This window comes from Chelonia mydas, chromosome 1 (assembly GCF_015237465.2).
Source record: "Chelonia mydas isolate rCheMyd1 chromosome 1, rCheMyd1.pri.v2, whole genome shotgun sequence".
Lineage (NCBI taxonomy): Eukaryota > Metazoa > Chordata > Testudines > Cheloniidae > Chelonia > Chelonia mydas.
The window spans coordinates 183,903,271-183,921,492 of record NC_057849.1 but is presented as its reverse complement, the minus strand read 5'-3'; the positions used below and the strand labels follow the sequence as shown (position 1 = coordinate 183,921,492).

Genomic DNA, 18,222 nt, shown 5'->3' with positions numbered 1-18,222 from the left:
AGGATCCTTCCTAAAATCTCTTAATTCTGTAATGGTGACATTCACCCAGATTCAGAGAGCGTGTCTGATGAGGCCCTTCAGAAAGAAGAAGCTTGGGCCACAAGCTCCCTCACCAGAGGTGGCATGAGGGCCATTGGGCAGAACTTTGAACAAGTTGGTACCAGAAGACACAATATCTGCACTTTATATAGTCTGCTGGTAGGATTTGTGTGTGGGTGAACATCATACCTTCCCACCCCACTTATTATATGCAGCCTGATTGCTCAGTCTTTGTGCAAGGAAAAGATGAATTTCACACTTACTGAATAATTTTTAAAAAGTCAAAGGAAGCATCAGTTTTATGGTAATGGGCTACCAAAAAATGCACCTCAAAACACATTCATTGAAAAAAGAAACTGAACAGTTATATTGACAGGATTTATAGATGAAAGAGAATAAGCGAGGCAATTAATTCATGTCTTTCTAGTTACTACAGTAGATCCATCTCTAAAGAAGAGAAATGAGTACTAACTTTAGATCTTCAATCAGAGAGATTTACTGTAGCGCCAGGCAAAAATCAGGAACAAGAAACTTGAAATAACCATCCAAATATCAATGGAATTTTATTTTAAAACTTCAGTTTGTCTTTCTAGAAGCTGTTATTGCTTTCAGGTTTTCCCTTAAAGGTGATTTATAAAGAATGTTGTGTTTTATATGGGGCCTTTTTTGCTGTCTTTTTATTTAAGAAAACAAAAAAAACATTTTTTCCTGCTTGTTTTCTGACCTCAATAACATTGTCTGGTCTTCCTCAATTTTGATAGGATATCTTCTGAATGTGTTAGCAACTTCTTATTGTGAACTTGTAGCACCCTAATTGAAAGAGCAAGGGGGGTGAAACTTTATTACAGACCATCTTGTGTCCAGAATGTTGACTGGCCTTAAAATTAAGTACTTGTTAAAAGCAAATGGAAAAATTAAACTGATTAAAAATCCCTTCCTATTGCTGAACTTTCATTTTAACTAAAGCAGTGTCATCATTTCATTAGTTTTCTAATCAGTCATCATAGTCTTCCTGGGCAAACAAAGCGAGAATTGTTAATATAATAAAAAGCAGAAAAAAGTTTTTGTTTTTTGGCTATTTTTAAACATCAAGCCTTATTAAGTCGTCTTTATGCAGAATAAAAATACCTAAAAGGTGCATGAGCCAGTTATTTTCTTTCACAAAATATCTTTACAAGATTAATTTCACTCGTAAGATACTGGATTCTCATTCTTTGGTTAGCTTTTAATGCATTTTTTTCTGTGGTGTGTTTTGTGTTTTTAATAGTGAGCTGTAGTTCACGAAAGCTTATGCGCAAATAAATTTGTTAGTCTCTAAGGTGCCACAAGTACTCCTTTTCTTTTTGCGAATTATTTTAAAGTAATTATAGAATAATAGGTTTTAGGGCTGGTAGAGACTTCTTGTTTTATTATCTCCTCTAGTCTCTTTTTAACCCCCATCACCAAAAAACTACTCCTAAATGCTAAATCCATCTTTGTCTTGAATATAATTAGTGAAGTGCAGCACTTCCTTAGTTAATACTGTACTTATTTATTGTCTAATTGCCTTTATTGTTGGGAAAAATTAAAACAGAATACCCCCAAAAATATTTCTAATCTTATGCCTTTCCTCGTCTCATAATTCCATCTCCTCCTGGTTTGTCCTGGAAATATAGAGACACAGTAGTTAATTACATCAGTCTCTCAAGGATACCTAATTTTTTTCTTTCACACTGTATGGAAAACAGAAGTCTGCTTCATATGTGAGATCCATGTGTTGCAGTGTAGCCCACACAGTGCAAAGCAAATGGAAGACAGTATCAAAAGGGGCAAAACTCTTTTTTTCTTCAGTGATGAGAGAAAATATGCTGACGGTAGTTTTCCCATAGCTATTCTCTGTGGGAATATATAGGTCTGCCAACTATTCCAACTATTTCTTGGTGAATTTTGTTTAATGTACAGTGTTTGAACAACTGCAGCACATAAAATTAAGCTAAAATTGGATACTCATGAAAAACTTGTAAAATGAAGTGAAATTTGTTAAAGCCTTAACCCTGATCTTTCTCTCTTGGCATGGCTTCTCACAAGGTCACACAGGTTGGGGCAATAGTCTGTAATCATGCTACTTTGTAGATTTGTGGTGCCTTTCATACAAGGATCTCAAAACATTTTACTTACACTCATGAATAAAGTTGTAGAGCAGTGCTGTGAGGTAGGTAAGAATGCTGTGCATTTCGCATAGGTAAACTGAGACACTGCAAGGTTAAGTGACTTGTCCAAGGTCATGAGATGAGTTGGTGAAGTTGTGACTCCCAGTCCTCTCCTTTTACCATTAGATCAGACTGTATCTCAACCACAAAATGATACATTTTAAGCAGGGTTGTCAATTAATCACAGTTAATTTATGCAATTAACTCAAAAAAATTAATCACAATTAAAAAAATTAATCTCGATTAATTGGAGTTTTAATTGCACTGTTAAACAATAGAATAGCAATTGAAATTTATTAAATATTTTTGGATGTTTTTCTACATTTTCAAATATATTCATTTCAATTATAATACAGTATACAAAGTAGAAAGGGCTCACTTTATCATGTTGTTTTTATTACAAATATTTGCACTGTAAAAATGGCAAACAAATAGTATTTTTCAATTCACCTCATACAAGTACTGCAGTGAAATCTCTTTATGGTGAAAGTGCAACTTACAAATGTAAATTTTTTTTGTTACATAACTGCACTCAAAACAAACAAACACAAAAAAAGTAAAACTCTAGAGCCTATAAGTCCACTCAGTCCTACTTCTTTTTCAGCCAATTGCGAAGACAAACAAGTTTGTTTACCTTTATGGGAGATAATGCAGCACGCTTCTTGTTTACAATATCACCTGAATGTGAGAACAGGCATTCGCATGGCATTGTTGTAGCCGGCATTGCAAGATATTTACATACCAGATATGCTAAACATTGGCATGTGCTTTCATGCTTTGCCCACCATTCCAGAGGACATGCTTCCATGCTGATGATGCTTATTAAAAAAATAATGCATTAATTAAATATGTGGCTGAACTCCTTGGAGGAGAATTGTATGTCTCCTACTCTGTTTTACCCACATTCTGCCATATATTTCATGTTATAGCAGTCTTGGATGATGACCCAGCACATTTGTACATTTTAAAAACACTTTCACGTTACATTTGACAAACTGCAAAGATGATACCAGTTTGAGATTTCTAAAGATAGCTACAGCACTCGACCCAAGGTTTAAGAATCTGACATACCTTCCAAAATCTGAGAGGGATGAGGTGTAGAGCTTTCAGAAGTCTTAAAAGAGCAACACTCCGATGCGGAAACTACAGAACCCAAACCTCCAAAAAAGAAAATCAACCTTCTGCTGGTGGCCTCCGACTCAGATGATGAAAATGAACATGTGTCGGTCCGCACTGCTTTGGATGGTTTATTGAGCAGAACCGTTATCAGCATGGACGAATGTTCCCTGGAATGGTGGTTGAAGCATGAAGGGCCATATGAATCTTTAGTGCATCTGGCACGTAAATATCTTGCGATGCCGGCTAAAACAGTGCCATGCAAACGCCTGTTCTCGCTTTCAGGTGATATTGTAAACAAGAAGTGGGCAGCATTATCTCCCGCAAATGTAAACAAACTTGTTTGTCTGAGCGATTGGCTGAATAAGAAGTAGGACTGAGTAGGCTTGTAGACTCTAAAGTTTTACATTGTTTTGTTTTTGAGTGCAGTTATTTTTAGTATATAATTCTACATTTGTAAGTTCAACTTTCATGATAAAGAGATTGCACTACAGTACTTGTATTGTTTTTTACAGTGCACATATTTGTAATAAAAAATAAAGTGAGCACTGTGCTCTTTGTATTCTATGTTGTAATTGAAATCAATATATTTGAAAATGTAGAAAACATCCAAAACTATTTAAATAAATGGTATTCTATTATTGTTTAACAGTGCGATTAGATTTTTTAATAGCTTGACAGCCCTAATTTTAAGTGATAATTTGCTGAGGCATAATGGTAATAAAATTAAAATGTATGAATATCCTTGCAAGGTGTGCTCCCTCCACAAAGTCCAGTGTAATAAAACAAATAGTTAACAATGGATTGTCATGGTGCTGTCTAGAATTTATGCTTCATAATCGGTGCTCATTTAGGGAGGGAGTTAGTCTAGTCTGAAGTATCTCACTGTTGTGGCTGGAAGCTGTGTCTTTTGTTCATGGAAATCTGTGTTTTAATGTTTTTAATATTTTAATTTCATTCACTTGTTGGGATAATAGAAGAGATTGTACTCTTGGCAGATTGACACATACCCTGCTAAATTAGCGCCTCTGGCCACTTGAACTACTGCTCACTCAGTTACTGAGAGAAATCAGCAATCAGTGGTCACAAATAGCTGCTCTTTATATTTAATGATAAGTTAACCCTATGGCCAAACAGACTGTCTTTAGGGTATTACTGTATCCTTGGGACTTGATCCAGCACATCAATGGGACTATTTATGGTAGCAGTGAACACTGTGTCCAATTGTGTGTGTTGGATCAGTCCCTTAGCCATTAATGATATGTCCTTAATCTTGGTTTGAGTCAAATTATTTGTCTTATATTATATTATTGGATTACCTTTCCCCACTAGCTGGGTTGCAAATGAAATGAGATTAGAGGCAGGGGGAATGGAAAGTGAAGAAAGTCTTTTGGGGGCAGTGCTGCCTGTATTGTGCTCTCAAACAGATGGGCAGTTGTGCGTGAGGGTTCCAGCAACAACAAAGGCTTATTGGATGTAAAGACAGTGGAGTCTCGCCTCATTAATTTGGATATCCCAGTGCCACAATATATAAATTTAAAAGACAGAACAGGAGCAGTGTTGCTTGTACAATGCCTAGCACAGTGGGATTGTGATCTAGATTGGAAGCTCTAGGGGCTACCGTATTGCAAAAGATAAAGAAAATAATTAACAAAAATATCTTCTTAGAGCACAAACAAATGTGAGGCAAGGGGGAGAATATATGTAGGAGAGGATTGATACATTCGTGTGTTGGGAAATGATAGCTTTGCATAGCTTCTGTTATCAGACTTAATATGTGCATTAAAATAATATGCGTTGACTTGCTGCAATTAAATGTTTCTCAGGAGTTTTGCTGTATCAGCATAGGCATGCCTGTCTGCAACACTCCTTATTGTTAAAGACTGAGAAGCCTACTTTCATATGGAACCCCCCAGTTACCCTGAATTGTGTAAGTGATTCAGTGTTTTTGCAAGCATGGACTACCAAACAGCTTTTCATTGGGCCATGAATCATGATTAAAACTAAGGGGCGCAATCTTACAGGCTTTCTGTGCACAGAGCTGCCACAGTAGGAGCTTTGTGTGTGGACAGTATGCAGGACTGGACTCCTGGTCCCCAGAAGTGCAAGGTTAATTCACTAACTAACCCACTGTGGTGTCTGGCTCCTGAAAACATATCTTCCTCTTTAAAATAAATGTTTTTACAAAAATTGAAAGTAGAGGAAATCTGTTGTGAATTAATAACTGTTGTCAATTAGTAAGTAAACCAAGCAAAAAAATTCTTACCTAAAGTACTTAGTTCCTGCTAGATGGGAATTTAGTAATGTGCTCTCCTTTGGGCTTCATCTCCATGCTACTTGTAAACTTCGACTAGTGCAGAATATGGCAGCCTGCTTGCTTGGAAGTGCCATGTGCAGAGATAACTTCACTGCTGCATTCAGAGAGCTACCCTGCTTTCTAATTCACTTCCAGAAACACTTCTAGTGGATGGAGTTGACCTGTACAGCAACAAATGGCATGCTGGCTAAAATAGACACCATCACATCCCCTTGTGATGCTTCAGCAGTTGATCAGAAAAAGGTCTGGGAAGCTGGTGGGATTCAGGAAGGGGCCTTCAGCTGTGCTGCTTGTATTTCCCCCCTCTTGATCTGAGAGAGGCAGAGCTGTGTAAGAGCACATTGCAAGGCCTTTCTTTTACCAGGCTTTTGTGAAAGGGTTGATCTTAGTGATTTTGAAAGGGTGTATGTAGGCCTAGAGGGGTGACCAATGAATATTGGAGGTGGTGGGGATTGATTTGTGGATGGATGGGTAATTGATGAGCCCATGGGGATGAGTGTGGCATAAAAACCTGAATACAATAAAAAATCTTGCTTACAGATGGTCCTTGTTGGTTAACTGAGCAAGGAATATAGTTTCATTTTACATGATTTAGAATTGTTATTCTGCATGTGCCTATATCAGTGGTTTGGTACACTAAAAAAAAGTTTAAATAATTACGTGTAATTTGAATTAAGATGCTGGTACCTGGCACACTGGTAAATGTTTGAGAAAACATTTTGTAAAAACAAAATACCTTCCTTTAGCACTGGCTCTGTCATTAATCTTTGCTGAAGAGTAAGGAGAAAAGGCCTTTTTTGTATACATGGTATGGAGATTACTGAAGTGTAAATTAGGAAGGTTCTACTTTTATGTTCATTTGCAGCGTTCTGCTTTTTTCAATACCATAGCCTGAAGAAGGGGGATCATACCACAAAACTAAACATGTTAATAACTGAGCTTATGAAATAGCAGAGTAAACATACTCCGCTCTTTGAAGGAAAAAAATAGTAAAATATTTGGCTGGAGGTCAAAGATCAATGTATTTAACGGTAAGGAAAAACTCTTAAGTAACAAGTTGCCTGCCTCTCGTCAAAATTATCACTGGTCTCCATGTCTAAAAGGAGGCACTTCATTAAAATACTGCTTTTCATCACCCAGGCTTGTCAGTCATTGGGTAGTCCTTCTACAAAGCTCTTATTCTGTCTACTTAAAATAACTAGTATAGCACTCAGTATGCCCATCTCAATTGTCTAAAAGGGATGTGTCCTCAAATAGAAACAGCACAAGGGAGTTAATGAAAATACTGACCTACTGCATGGGTAGGATAAGTGAGTGTTAGCTGTTACACAGTAGAGTTGCTTGTTCTTATCCAAACGTATTGCTGATATAAAGATCCTACACACATTTATATTTATTCAGATTCTTCCTTCCCTGTCCTGTCGATCAGAATAAGTTCTTACGAATTACAGCTAAGGAGGGGGTGGGCGTTTTCATACCTTAACATTTTCGTTTGAGAGAGACAGAACCTACAGGGACCTCCCCATAGAAGGAAACGCAAAAAGGTATTTGACTTGCAAGCAGGCGTGGACTCTTGGTCTCTGAGACTGTATGGTTTTTTGCAGAAATAGTTCTCTGTCTTTTTGAGCTGATGAAGGACAAGAGCCTAATTCAATCTCTCTCAGCTTGGGGAATCCCCTCTCCTTGCCCAAACCAGTGGTCAGAGATCCTGCTTTACAGAAATGAGTGATAGCCAATTCTAGAAAAATTGATTAATAGGAAGAATTGGTAACCTCAGATAAAGGATGTGAATCGATTTGCCCATTTAAAAGGCAAATATGCATGTTTTCCTTATGTAATCTTTGTTACATAAGTAATTCATTGTTTTTTAATGAAGTCCATCTTTAAGGCATGATCCTGCAACCCTCCCTCATGTGACTAGTCACACTGACTGCACTGGGACTACTTGCACATGAGTGAAGTCTACTCACATACAGTAAGGATGAAAGAACTGGGTCCTGTGTCCCAAACCACGTCACAGGCTTAACTGATACGTCTTTTCTACTGGCTTGCAATACCGTTCTATGAAAAACTGCTCCACGCTTCATCTCCTGTTTTTGCCAGCTCAAATTATTTTTGTTCTGTTTCCATCATACAATGCTTTACCTTCACAACCATTGTCCTGTGAGCCTCAAAGCCCATGCCTGTTTTTCATAAAAGTAGCCTTTCAAGGCATCTGTTAAAATCAAAAGTACTTTTTAAAATTGTAAGTCCTCAGTAATGGGGCCAATTTCTGCAAAAGAAAGTAGAGGTATCTTAAGTAGCAGAACAGAGTAAAGGAGATTGGACAAAGCTCTTAAGAATGGTCTCGTAAATAGCAGAGCAGCCAGAAGTAATGCACTGCTTAGAGGCAGTTTAAGGTTTTTTGGAGTAGAGTCTGAAAATCGATGTATTGGTTCTGTTTCAACATTATTATTCATGTTTTTTTTTTTTAAAGATTTCTCAAAATGCAGAGAAGAACCACTCCATGGAAGATCTAAGCAACTCTGTTATCACAGAGGAATTAAAAAAGGCTAATAGCCTTCCCAGTTTGGCTCCTGGCCGCAAAACAGCAGATCGTGACAGACAACCCAAAGAAGGCTTTTTTCAGTTCCTTGGAAGCTTATTTAATATTGGATCAAAATCATCTTTGGGAGAATCTAAACAGTCTACCCTCCAAGATGGACACAAGAGACCTGGAAAGGATTTGCAGACCCAAACTGCCCTTCAGGAAGATGGGATCACAAAGCATCGGAAAACTGAAATATTTGTCATTTCTACTGCTGGAACAGAAGAGGTAGCAGTGCCTAAAGAAGAGCCTGCCTTGGTTAATATCAGGGAGGTTGGTTCTCAGGATTTACAGAGGGGACAGGAACAAGCTGCTGATGCACTAATGTAAGTTCTAAAATTTTAATACTTAATTTTAATATTAAAAATGTCTAATGGTTGCTGTGACTAGCTCTGCCGTATGTTTGGTAGATGCCCCATATCTGCAGACCTATGACAGTCTGGGGTGCAATCCAGCCCAGTGAGGGGCTGTGACACCACCTACCATGCAACCTTGGATGCCTCACAATGCTTTGCTGCTGTAGCTCCCACCTGGGCCGCTCACAAACAGCATGCAGGTCACACCCTGAGTGTCTGAATAGCTGCAGCCTGCCAGCCACACATCAGTCACACTCTGGCTTCCAGCAGCCTTGGTTACTACTTGCCGGGTGACCCCAACACACTCCCAGTCCCGGATTTTCCCATAAAAACATGTGTTCTGCACTGTCTAGCCCTCTCCTGGATAGTCTAGCCCTCTCCTGGATAGTCTAGCCCTCTCCTGGATAGTCCAGATATATTCGGAAAGATGCTCCTCTAAAGGGATCAAAATACAAGTCTGCTACCTTAAATGGAATTACCCAAACATTTCACAACACTGGATTAGTTGTAATTAAAGAATAAAACAGGTTTATGTAACTACAAAGAGAGAGAGATTTTAAGTGTGTACAAGTATAAGTCATTAAAGTAAAGTAGTTACAAGAGACATAAAGATAAAACACTTTCTAAACTTAACAAACTAGACTTGATCAAGGTGAAGTTCTTACCACAGGTTCACAGTAACATTGCTGACCAAATTCTCAAGTCAGGATCTGCTCCCAAAGTCTAAAGTTTGTTTCGTTTTCTTAGGTGAAAAGAGAGAGAGAGCAATGGATAGGGAGAGATAACTTGGGGTGTTTTTGTCCCTCGCTTTTATAGTTCAGTCGCCCTTTGAAATGTATTTTCCTGAGAGTTACCCCTTAGATAAAGTTCATTCCTGCTATGAGGACAGAGACAAGGAGTCTGGTGGAGAAACAGGCTGCACGCTGTTTCTTCTCACCTCTGTTTGCTGAAATGCAGATTTTCCTTGCCTACTGTCTTCTTCCCCCTCACTGTCTGAGGACCCTGTTTGAAACTTATCTGTACATTGGGGTAAATTCACATTCCTTTGCTTAAGGCAGCCCTGTTTAACCAGTTCTGCCTAATCAATGGGTTCGAACATGTGCCTAATTGGTGAGTTCAAACATGTGCCACCAACATGGGAGGGGACATGTTCCTCAAGTATTAGAATAGTAGGGTAAGGGCTGGAGGGATCAGATAATCCTGAAGCACATTCAGCATTTCATGGGTTTAGAAGAAGGGAAGAATGAATTTATTTCCTTCCATAGCCTTATTTAGGCAATAACTATCAGGATTTTGTGTGGCCTTTTTATGTAGCATATGAATTTTAATATTTTTCCTGTAGATATGTTCTTTCTTTTTTTGCAGATGAGGATCCTAGATTTTAAAATCCTTGGTTATGTCCTATAATAACTTCTGTACTTTTTGTTTCCCTTTATTCTTGAGAATTGTTTTGTAACCTTACAGGTTACAAAAATATATAAAAATAGGTATTTTGCCTAAATTTGGTACATCCTTGACGATCCTGTTACATTTCCAATGGTACATTAAGTGCAATATGTTTCCACTCTGCATTTAGCAGCTAGAAAATAAACTAAAGTAGAACGTCAGAGTTACAAACACCAGAATTGCAAACTGACCAGTCAACCTCATACTTCATTTGGAACCGGAAGTACACAAACAGGCAGTACCAGAGGACCGCCACAAAAAAGCAAATACAGTACAGTACTGTGTTAAACGTAAACTACTACAAAACAAAGGGAAAGCAGCATTTTTCTTCTGCACAGTAAAGTTTCAAAGCTGTATTAAGTCAATGTTCAGTTGTAAACTTTTGAAAGAACAACCATAACGTTTTGTTCAGAGTTATGAACAACCTCCATTCCTGAGGTATTCATAACTTTGAGGTTCTACTGTAGTGGATATTGTCTCCATTCTGTATTACAAAATCCGTATTATGTCCCTTGTAATGGGACAGATTGTGCTATCCGGGTAACATCTGTTATTGACTGCTGGGTGTGCCCGCTTGTGTGCGCGTGCATTGCAATATATGGGGGGGAGGTGTATAAGTGTGAAACAAATGCAATGTATCCTTTTAAATAACTAGCTTCTGGTTAGTATTTAGGTGTGAAAATACCCACAGACAAGGACCCTGTTTTTTATCTTAACCCTAGGATTTCAAACATCTTTCTTGTAGCCCTCTGCACATTTATCTGAAATTTTGGTTAGGATATGCTGATTGGGGTATCTGTATCAGTTCTCTTGCAACTTTATTTTTAGTGGCAAAGTGAAGGGGAAATAACTCCTAGGATTTAAGGATGAAAGGGGTACTTAACATACCTTTTTTTTTTTTTTTTACTCTTGCATTAAGTATATTCACCTAGTGTGTAATGTTTCAATTCCATTTGGGAAATTGGTATCTTTCTTAATAACATTTTGATACCTGCTTAAAAGAATTGCTTCCATATTGAATCACTTCTGGGATATTACTCTTGTCATTTGTCTGTAGCTTTGACAGGCAGTCTTCTAACTGCAAATGCTGAGGATGTGGCATCTGTGCAAATGTTCTTATGCTGTAGAGACTGAGATTGTGGTAATCAGGGCTCAAAAAAAAATTCTTGAAACCTAGAGGGAGGCTGAGGCAGCTGCCAGTCTGGACCTTTTATTGCCACCCCCACAAGGCTTCACCCTCTGCAATTTAAACAAACAGTTGTATACTCTTTAGCCTGAGTTGTATTTAATTGTAACACAATCAACCAACTTCTACACAGATGGATTATTGTGGTAGAGCACAAAAAATGCAAGGCTCTTTCAAGACAGAAGATGCAGTCCATGCCTTGAAAAGCGTACAATCTATTTAATGAACTTTACACCTTTTAACTTTTTTAGAATTTAACTTGCTTTCCCTGCTATTCAGTGAGCCCTCAAAGCGTATCTGCTGAATATATTATTTGCTTAATAATATATGCACCTCCTAGTATATGACCAGCCCTCAAACAAATGTATCAAATATTGAATATTCCCCAAATACTGTTTAACAGGCCTACCTACTACACCACACTTTTGCTGCAGCTGCTATTTATTTTTAAATTATTTTACCACTTGTATTGTGGTGGCCCCTTAAGGGCGCAAGCAGGTTGGGCCCCATTGTGCCAGGTGCTGTACAAATATAATGGATTCCAATCTCTGCCCCAAAGACCTCGTCTAAAAAGATAATGGGAATAACAGGTCTACTCCCTTCCTGGCTCCATTCCACTTTTTCTCTTCTATAATAGATTGTGTGTATCTTTTCCTGCGTTTTCTTCAGTGGTTCCTATTTTTCCTTCTGTTCCTCCCACATTCCTCACCCTACCATTACCTCTTTCGCTTTCCCAGCAGTGTGTTCTTTGCCTCCTCCCTTGTCCCTACCATCCCCATTTTTTCCTCCAAAAATCTCTATGCATATTCTCCTCTACTTCTCTTTTCTAATTTACCTCTCAATCTCTCCTGCCCACTCACCCCTGCCCTCTCACATGTGAATCTTGGAAATGTAACCAGACATCTAATATCCAGTGGAATAAAGATACAGGCCACAGACAATATCAAAAACAGGATAGTGGGAAGGAGGCCCTTGTCCAGGAGCAGCATGTGAGAAGCCATCCTTTCTTTTTTCTCTCTGCTACCTTCCCCATCTCCCAGCCTCCTGAGTGCTGCGGTGACATGATACATATCCACTCTTCTACCCCACCTCCAGCTTTCTGGATACTGCAACACGAGTGTCTTTGGTAGGTTTAGCTTCTGATTTTGTAGGTCTTCCTGCACCGGTGTCATCCCTAATCTTTCCAAGAAGCAGAGTGAATTTTACTTGATGTTTGTCTGTTTGCCTGATGCCCACAGGATTTTAAAAAGCAAAGGTGAAAACTGAAAAAACAGGTTACTTCTGATACTGCAGCAGTTTGTGCAAACTCTGAGCACCGGTAGCTGAGATGCTGGAGCAATCTGTCTGCAGACTAAAGCTGGAAGCTGAAAATTCCAGCTCCAGAAGACATACCCATGCTAGCTCTGAGATAGCATACTAAAAACAGAAATGTAGCTACAGTGGCGCAGGCTGCATGCCCTGAATGTGTACCTATGGTCTCTTACAGGACCTTACTCGGGGCAGCTGGTCCCTCCCCGCACTGCTCATGCTTCACTTCCATTTTTAGTGTTCTAGCGCTAGTGTGGACGTATGCTTCATTCATATTTGGAGGTTCATATTTTCATTCATATTTTCTTCGCAACTAATGAGGGCTTTTAATGGAAGCTTACATACTGCAGAAATTGATGGCACTTACTCATGAAAGCTTCCTACTCCCTATAGTTGAATAGGTTCTTAAGCCCAGTTGGTGATGGTGAAATCAAACTTGCAGGGAGTATTAAGGTCAATCTTACTATATAACCTTTTCCTGAAGTGCTATATAACTAAACCAAGTCAAAATGTATTTTATTCTAGATAACGGAATGGATTTTTATTTTGTTTTACTTGGCTTTGACCAGGTTAGCAAGGAAAGTGTGGGTGTTTTTTTGTTTGTTTGTTTTTTTTAAATCTCTTGCATGATCTGTTTGATTCTGGAGATGGCAGCAGCTATATATCTCTGTATAATGTGGGGTTTTACTGGAAACTAATTTTTGCTTTGAATGGAAGACTAATTTTTGTGTTTGGCTGTGGTAAATTTGGGTAAACAGTAAAACACTGATTATATTTTACTTTTAGCCTACTTCTTTAAAATACAGTACCTTTGCTCTACCCCACACCATATTGTTGAGTACAGTAAAGACATCAGAGGCCTGCTGTGCAATTCTGTTTTGCATACATTTTTTCTCTACTTGTTAAAAGATCATGTTTTGAAAATTAGTTTGCTGCCTGGTGTGTGATGTATGACTTACACACCATGTTGGTTTTGATTTACATTGTCTGTTTGAAAGTTGCACTGTTTTAACTAAAGATGTGATTTTTAAATCAGATCAGTTAAAGTGCTGCAAATCCCTGTGTGGACGCTCTCTCTTATTTCAGTTTAAACCAGACTTTTCATTTTAGATTGTTAATTGGCAGTAAGTTTAAGCTAAACCAAATAAATTATGGCGCTGAGGTTTGCACTGATTTAACTAAATCATTGTAAAAACAGATTGCAGTTAAAGTAGTGCAACTTTCTCTTGTAGCCAAGGCCTTACTCAGGAAGTAGCTGTACTACTTCCTCCTGTATTGTAGTATTCTTCCTTTATTATACAAGTTTAAAATAATTTCTCCCACTCACCTGAGTACTAGCTTCCTCCCTAAGTATTGACCAATGGAACTGACTCTCACTAAATGTCATTAGATTGTAAAAGTGCTCCTGATTGCAGGTGTTCTATCAAAATGGTTTTGTAGAGTGTAGTGAGTGGAGTAATTAAAAGGCACTTGGGAGCTAGAAACAGATGACATTAAAGGGGAAAAGACAAATGGAAAAGGACAGTGAAGAGAGAGAAGTGACTGGGAAGACAAGGGGACTTGGGGGAAGGGATGGTGGGAACATGCCTGTTTGGTTTTCCTGATCTAGAGTATAGATGTCTGAGTGCATTTGAGGTAGGTCCACTCATAATATTAATTTAAATTCCAGCCTAGACATGAAAGAAATCCTAGAACAAGTCAAGAGTTTAATGATTACCAGCCATGCATTACTGAGCTTCCTTTCCCTCAGCATGAATTTCAGTTAATTCTAATCTACTGCTGAAGATTAATTTTTGGGTTATCTATCATTAAATGGAAGGATATGATGATAAGCAGTAGCAAGAGAATTACTAGAGTGCATAATCTTCAACAGCATTATTGCTGTTTTTATTTTCACAACTAGATACCCCCCAGAATGGTCATTGGTATGTTTACCCATGTATTAAAGGTCCTGTTTTATTAACCACTACTTTCTGGAAGCGATGTTTTGCAAAATACTAGAAAATCAAAGCATACTGTCCTATACTCTGAGATTGATTTTGCACTCAGTGGGAGGCTTCAGTTTTGGAAAAGACTCAAGTTTCCAGGCCTTGAGCCAAAGAAAGTGGAATTCATGAGCTTAGTCAGTGCATATGTGAGGGACAACAGACATAGGCCACATTATTCCTCCAGCACCCCAGCTGGCTGATTCACAGAGGCAATTATACCTACAGGGGTTTTGGTCCTCTTGTCCAGATAGAAGTGAGTGGGAAAGGGGAAGGCAAGAGGGAAAAATAATGATATGGAGCAAGGTTATTAGTTTCTATTAAAACAAGGTTTTATAGTTGAGAAAATCAAACAAGAGCTACAGCATGGAGTGTAAATGAAGATGGTGAGTTGGTAAGAGTCTCATGTTAAGGTACCATTTGATTTTTCCATGTGTTTGAAATTGTTGATTTCATTGCAATTAAGAGCAATCTTCAGACTAGACTTTTTGCACTGTCAGATGCAGAGCTGAGGAAGGAAAAGGTAGTGATATTTTAAGTTTTTAAGGAAGTTTTTAAGGTCAGGCTTGACAAAGCCCTGGCTGGGATGATTTAGTTGGTGATTGGTCCTGCTTTGAGCAGGGGGTTGGACTAGATGACCTCCTGAGGTCTCTTCCAACCCTGGTATTCTATGGTTCTATGATATGGGTAAAATACTACTGCTAATAACACTACATTTAACTACAGAAGGAGAAGTGTAAAGTAGATTAATGGTTGCTAAGCTTAACAAAAATCTCGTATTATAAAAAAGATGGATGTTTTATGTGGTATAATATCCACTGGTTTGGGACTGATACAAAGGTGAGAAACTCAGGTTTGTTTTTTGCCTTTGCATTCCTCCTCAATTACCAGGGTAACTGGTAAAAGCCAGTTACCCTGCAAACCTGCTGTATTCCTGGATCAACAGAATAGGAGCAAAACAATCTGAAAAAGTAGCTTTTCTTCTATTCTGTGTGTGTTCTTGTCAAAATCTTGTCTTCTAAGTTACTCTAAAAGGAAATGGGGTGGGAAAACTCATAAAATAGGGCCCCGAATAGTAAACACATACAGTATTACTGCATAAAACCCTCATCTCCCATCACATGGAATTATTTCACTGACTTTCCAATGTATATGACATTTTACAGACACATTATGGTTCAGTCTTAAATTTCACACACTTAAGGCAGGTCTGCACTTACAGAGCTGCAACAGTGCAGCTGCACCACTGTAGTACTTCACAGAAGGTGGTGCTGCTGTGCTGACGGGAGAGCTTTCCTCATCGGTGTAGTTAATCCGCCTCCTCGAGGCAACAGCTATGTTGGTGGGAAAGCTTCTCCCATTGATACAGCATTGTCTGCACCGGGGTTAGGTTGCTATAACTGCATCACTTGGGGGGTCGATTTTTCACACCTCTGAGCAACATAGTTCTACTGATGTAAATTTATAATGCAGACTCAGCCTAAAGGCCTGATCTTTCAAAACACTCCTGGGTGTGGTTCCTGCTACCCCAGCTGAATTCTCAACACATCTCTTGATAGTAATCATTGAGCTCTGTAGTGTTTCAGAAGGTAAGACTCCTAAAATCTACCATTCATTTTGCTCTTTGTCCTTTCCTGAAAGATGTTGTTTTGCAGAGTATTTTTCCACATTCAGGAGTTATGCATTTTGTTTTGTTAGGTATTAAGTGTGTGTGTGTGTGTATATATATATATATAGTTAGATTGAACAATATTATTTTTGAATAGAACTAATGACCTAGAGGTTTATTGTTGTCTGCTTGACCTACACCTAGCTTCTAGTAAGTTTTTGTAATGTTCGGTAACAATAAGTGGATGTAGTGTATAATAAGATGTTCAACAATAGTACTTGCAAAACTGCACAACATATTTTTTGATTTAGTGAGCAGCCTTATTACACGGATTGCTGAAATACATTGACTAGATGAAAGGTAAAGTTTCATGCAGATTAAATACATTTTGAAAATACTAATAGTTTCAGTTATGAAAGTCTGAAGAGTTGGTAAAATACACTTTGTCATCTTGGTTATTTGGATTGCCCATTGACACTGGATGATGTTGGTATTTGTAGTTTTTCTTAATACCCATTTGGATTGAATATATTGCTTTTCCTTAGTTTATTTGAATTTAATATTTCATAGCTGGATTCATTATAACAATTCCATTGTTAATAAATAGGAAGATGATCATTTGTATTACATCACAACTTGTGTGTTGCAAAACGAACCTGGATTTTATGTGGAAATACCTCACATTTTATAGGCTGATGATTATATAGAATGCTCATCACATAATAGCACAGATAAAAATTCACTGCATATTTTGGCCCATACCCTATGAACACACATACATCTGAGTCACTTTACCCAGATGAGTAGCCCTATTGAGTTCAGTGGGACTGCTCACGTGCCTAAATGTTTGTACAATTTGGGACTCGGTACCATATAAACAATGTGGAAATGAGAGTTTATGCTGCTCAAGTCCACGCAGAATGGAACTCTGATTTTTATAATGAAAAATGTGTACCTTTTTAATTGTATTGTTCGGGATATATTCAGAGTGATTGTGTACACTCATTGATCCTCATTTAAAGAAATAAAATCCTCTATTTTTCTGCCCAATTTTATTAGTGAATGAACAAAAATACCCTGCTTCTCACTTGGATTATTTGCATAAAAATCCCTTAACTATAGTAAAATCCTCCCAGTGGGGGTGGATTAAATGTGAACTCCAAGGGCATGTCTATACTACAGCTAAGAGCATGCCTCCCAGCCTGGGTAGACACACATGTTAGCTGTGCTTGAGCTAACATGCTAAAAATAGCAGCATGGATGTCCTGGCACAGGCTAGCTGCCTTGACTACAATTCCACCCAACCTCCTGAGTCTGAGCTCAGGTGGCTACATGAGCCACCACCTGCCACAATGTCCACACTGCTATCTTTAGTGCATTAGCTTGAGCAGAGCTAACATGTCTGTCTACCAGAGCTGGGAGGTATGCTTTTGCTGCAGTGTAGTCATACCTCTATGCTATGCTAAGACTGCCTGGGTTTTTTTGTCTGTATTTTTACAAACTAATTAGTCTTACATTAGAAATCAAAATCTTCCCTATTTTTGCTGGAGGGCTCTCCAGTGCACTGGAGAGCTACAGCGGGAGAGGGACATCACACTTACTTGCAACTGTGAGCTGCAACTTTCCCAGCCTTCAGCTAAGAAGAAGGAAGACACCAAGTCAGACTGTTTTAAAAATTTTAGGGGGGAGGCTTGTTTTTTGTTTAGGTAGAGTTAACACAAAAGAGCTTTTTAAACACTCTGACTCAACATCCCCTCTCCCCTCAGTTGAAGGCTGGACAGTTGCAGGTCAGGTTCAGCTGTATGTGATCTTACTTGCCCATCCTAGTTCTCCAGAGTCCTCCAGTAAAAACAGGAAAGTCAAGATTTGCAATTCTCATTATTTTCTTATGTAAAAAATAGAATTGTTTGGAAGGTTTGAGTGATAAGGGAAAGCTTTGAGGTCACCCCTATTACGTCATGAAAGAGTAGTAAAAGATAAGTAAAAATTTTTTCTTTGAAGTGAAATATAAGACTAATTAGTGTCTGAATCCACCAAAAATGTTTCCCAAGTTTCAGGGCCCATTAGTTAGATATTTCCTCCAG

At 38.4% G+C, this 18,222-nt stretch overlaps 1 protein-coding gene across 2 annotated transcripts in view; it reads left to right on the top strand.

The window, feature by feature from the left end:
* CRYBG3 (crystallin beta-gamma domain containing 3) overlaps nt 1-18,222 on the top strand; it is a 124,013-nt gene that overhangs the window by 35,793 nt on the left and 69,998 nt on the right. For both annotated transcript variants that reach the window (XR_006288032.1, XM_027820012.3), the window contains exon 3: nt 8,138-8,574. Coding sequence is in view for 1 of the 2 variants with exons in the window: in XM_027820012.3 (XP_027675813.2) it covers nt 8,138-8,574 (437 nt within the window). In the remaining variant the exon portion in view is untranslated. The remainder of the gene's footprint in view (nt 1-8,137; nt 8,575-18,222) is intronic.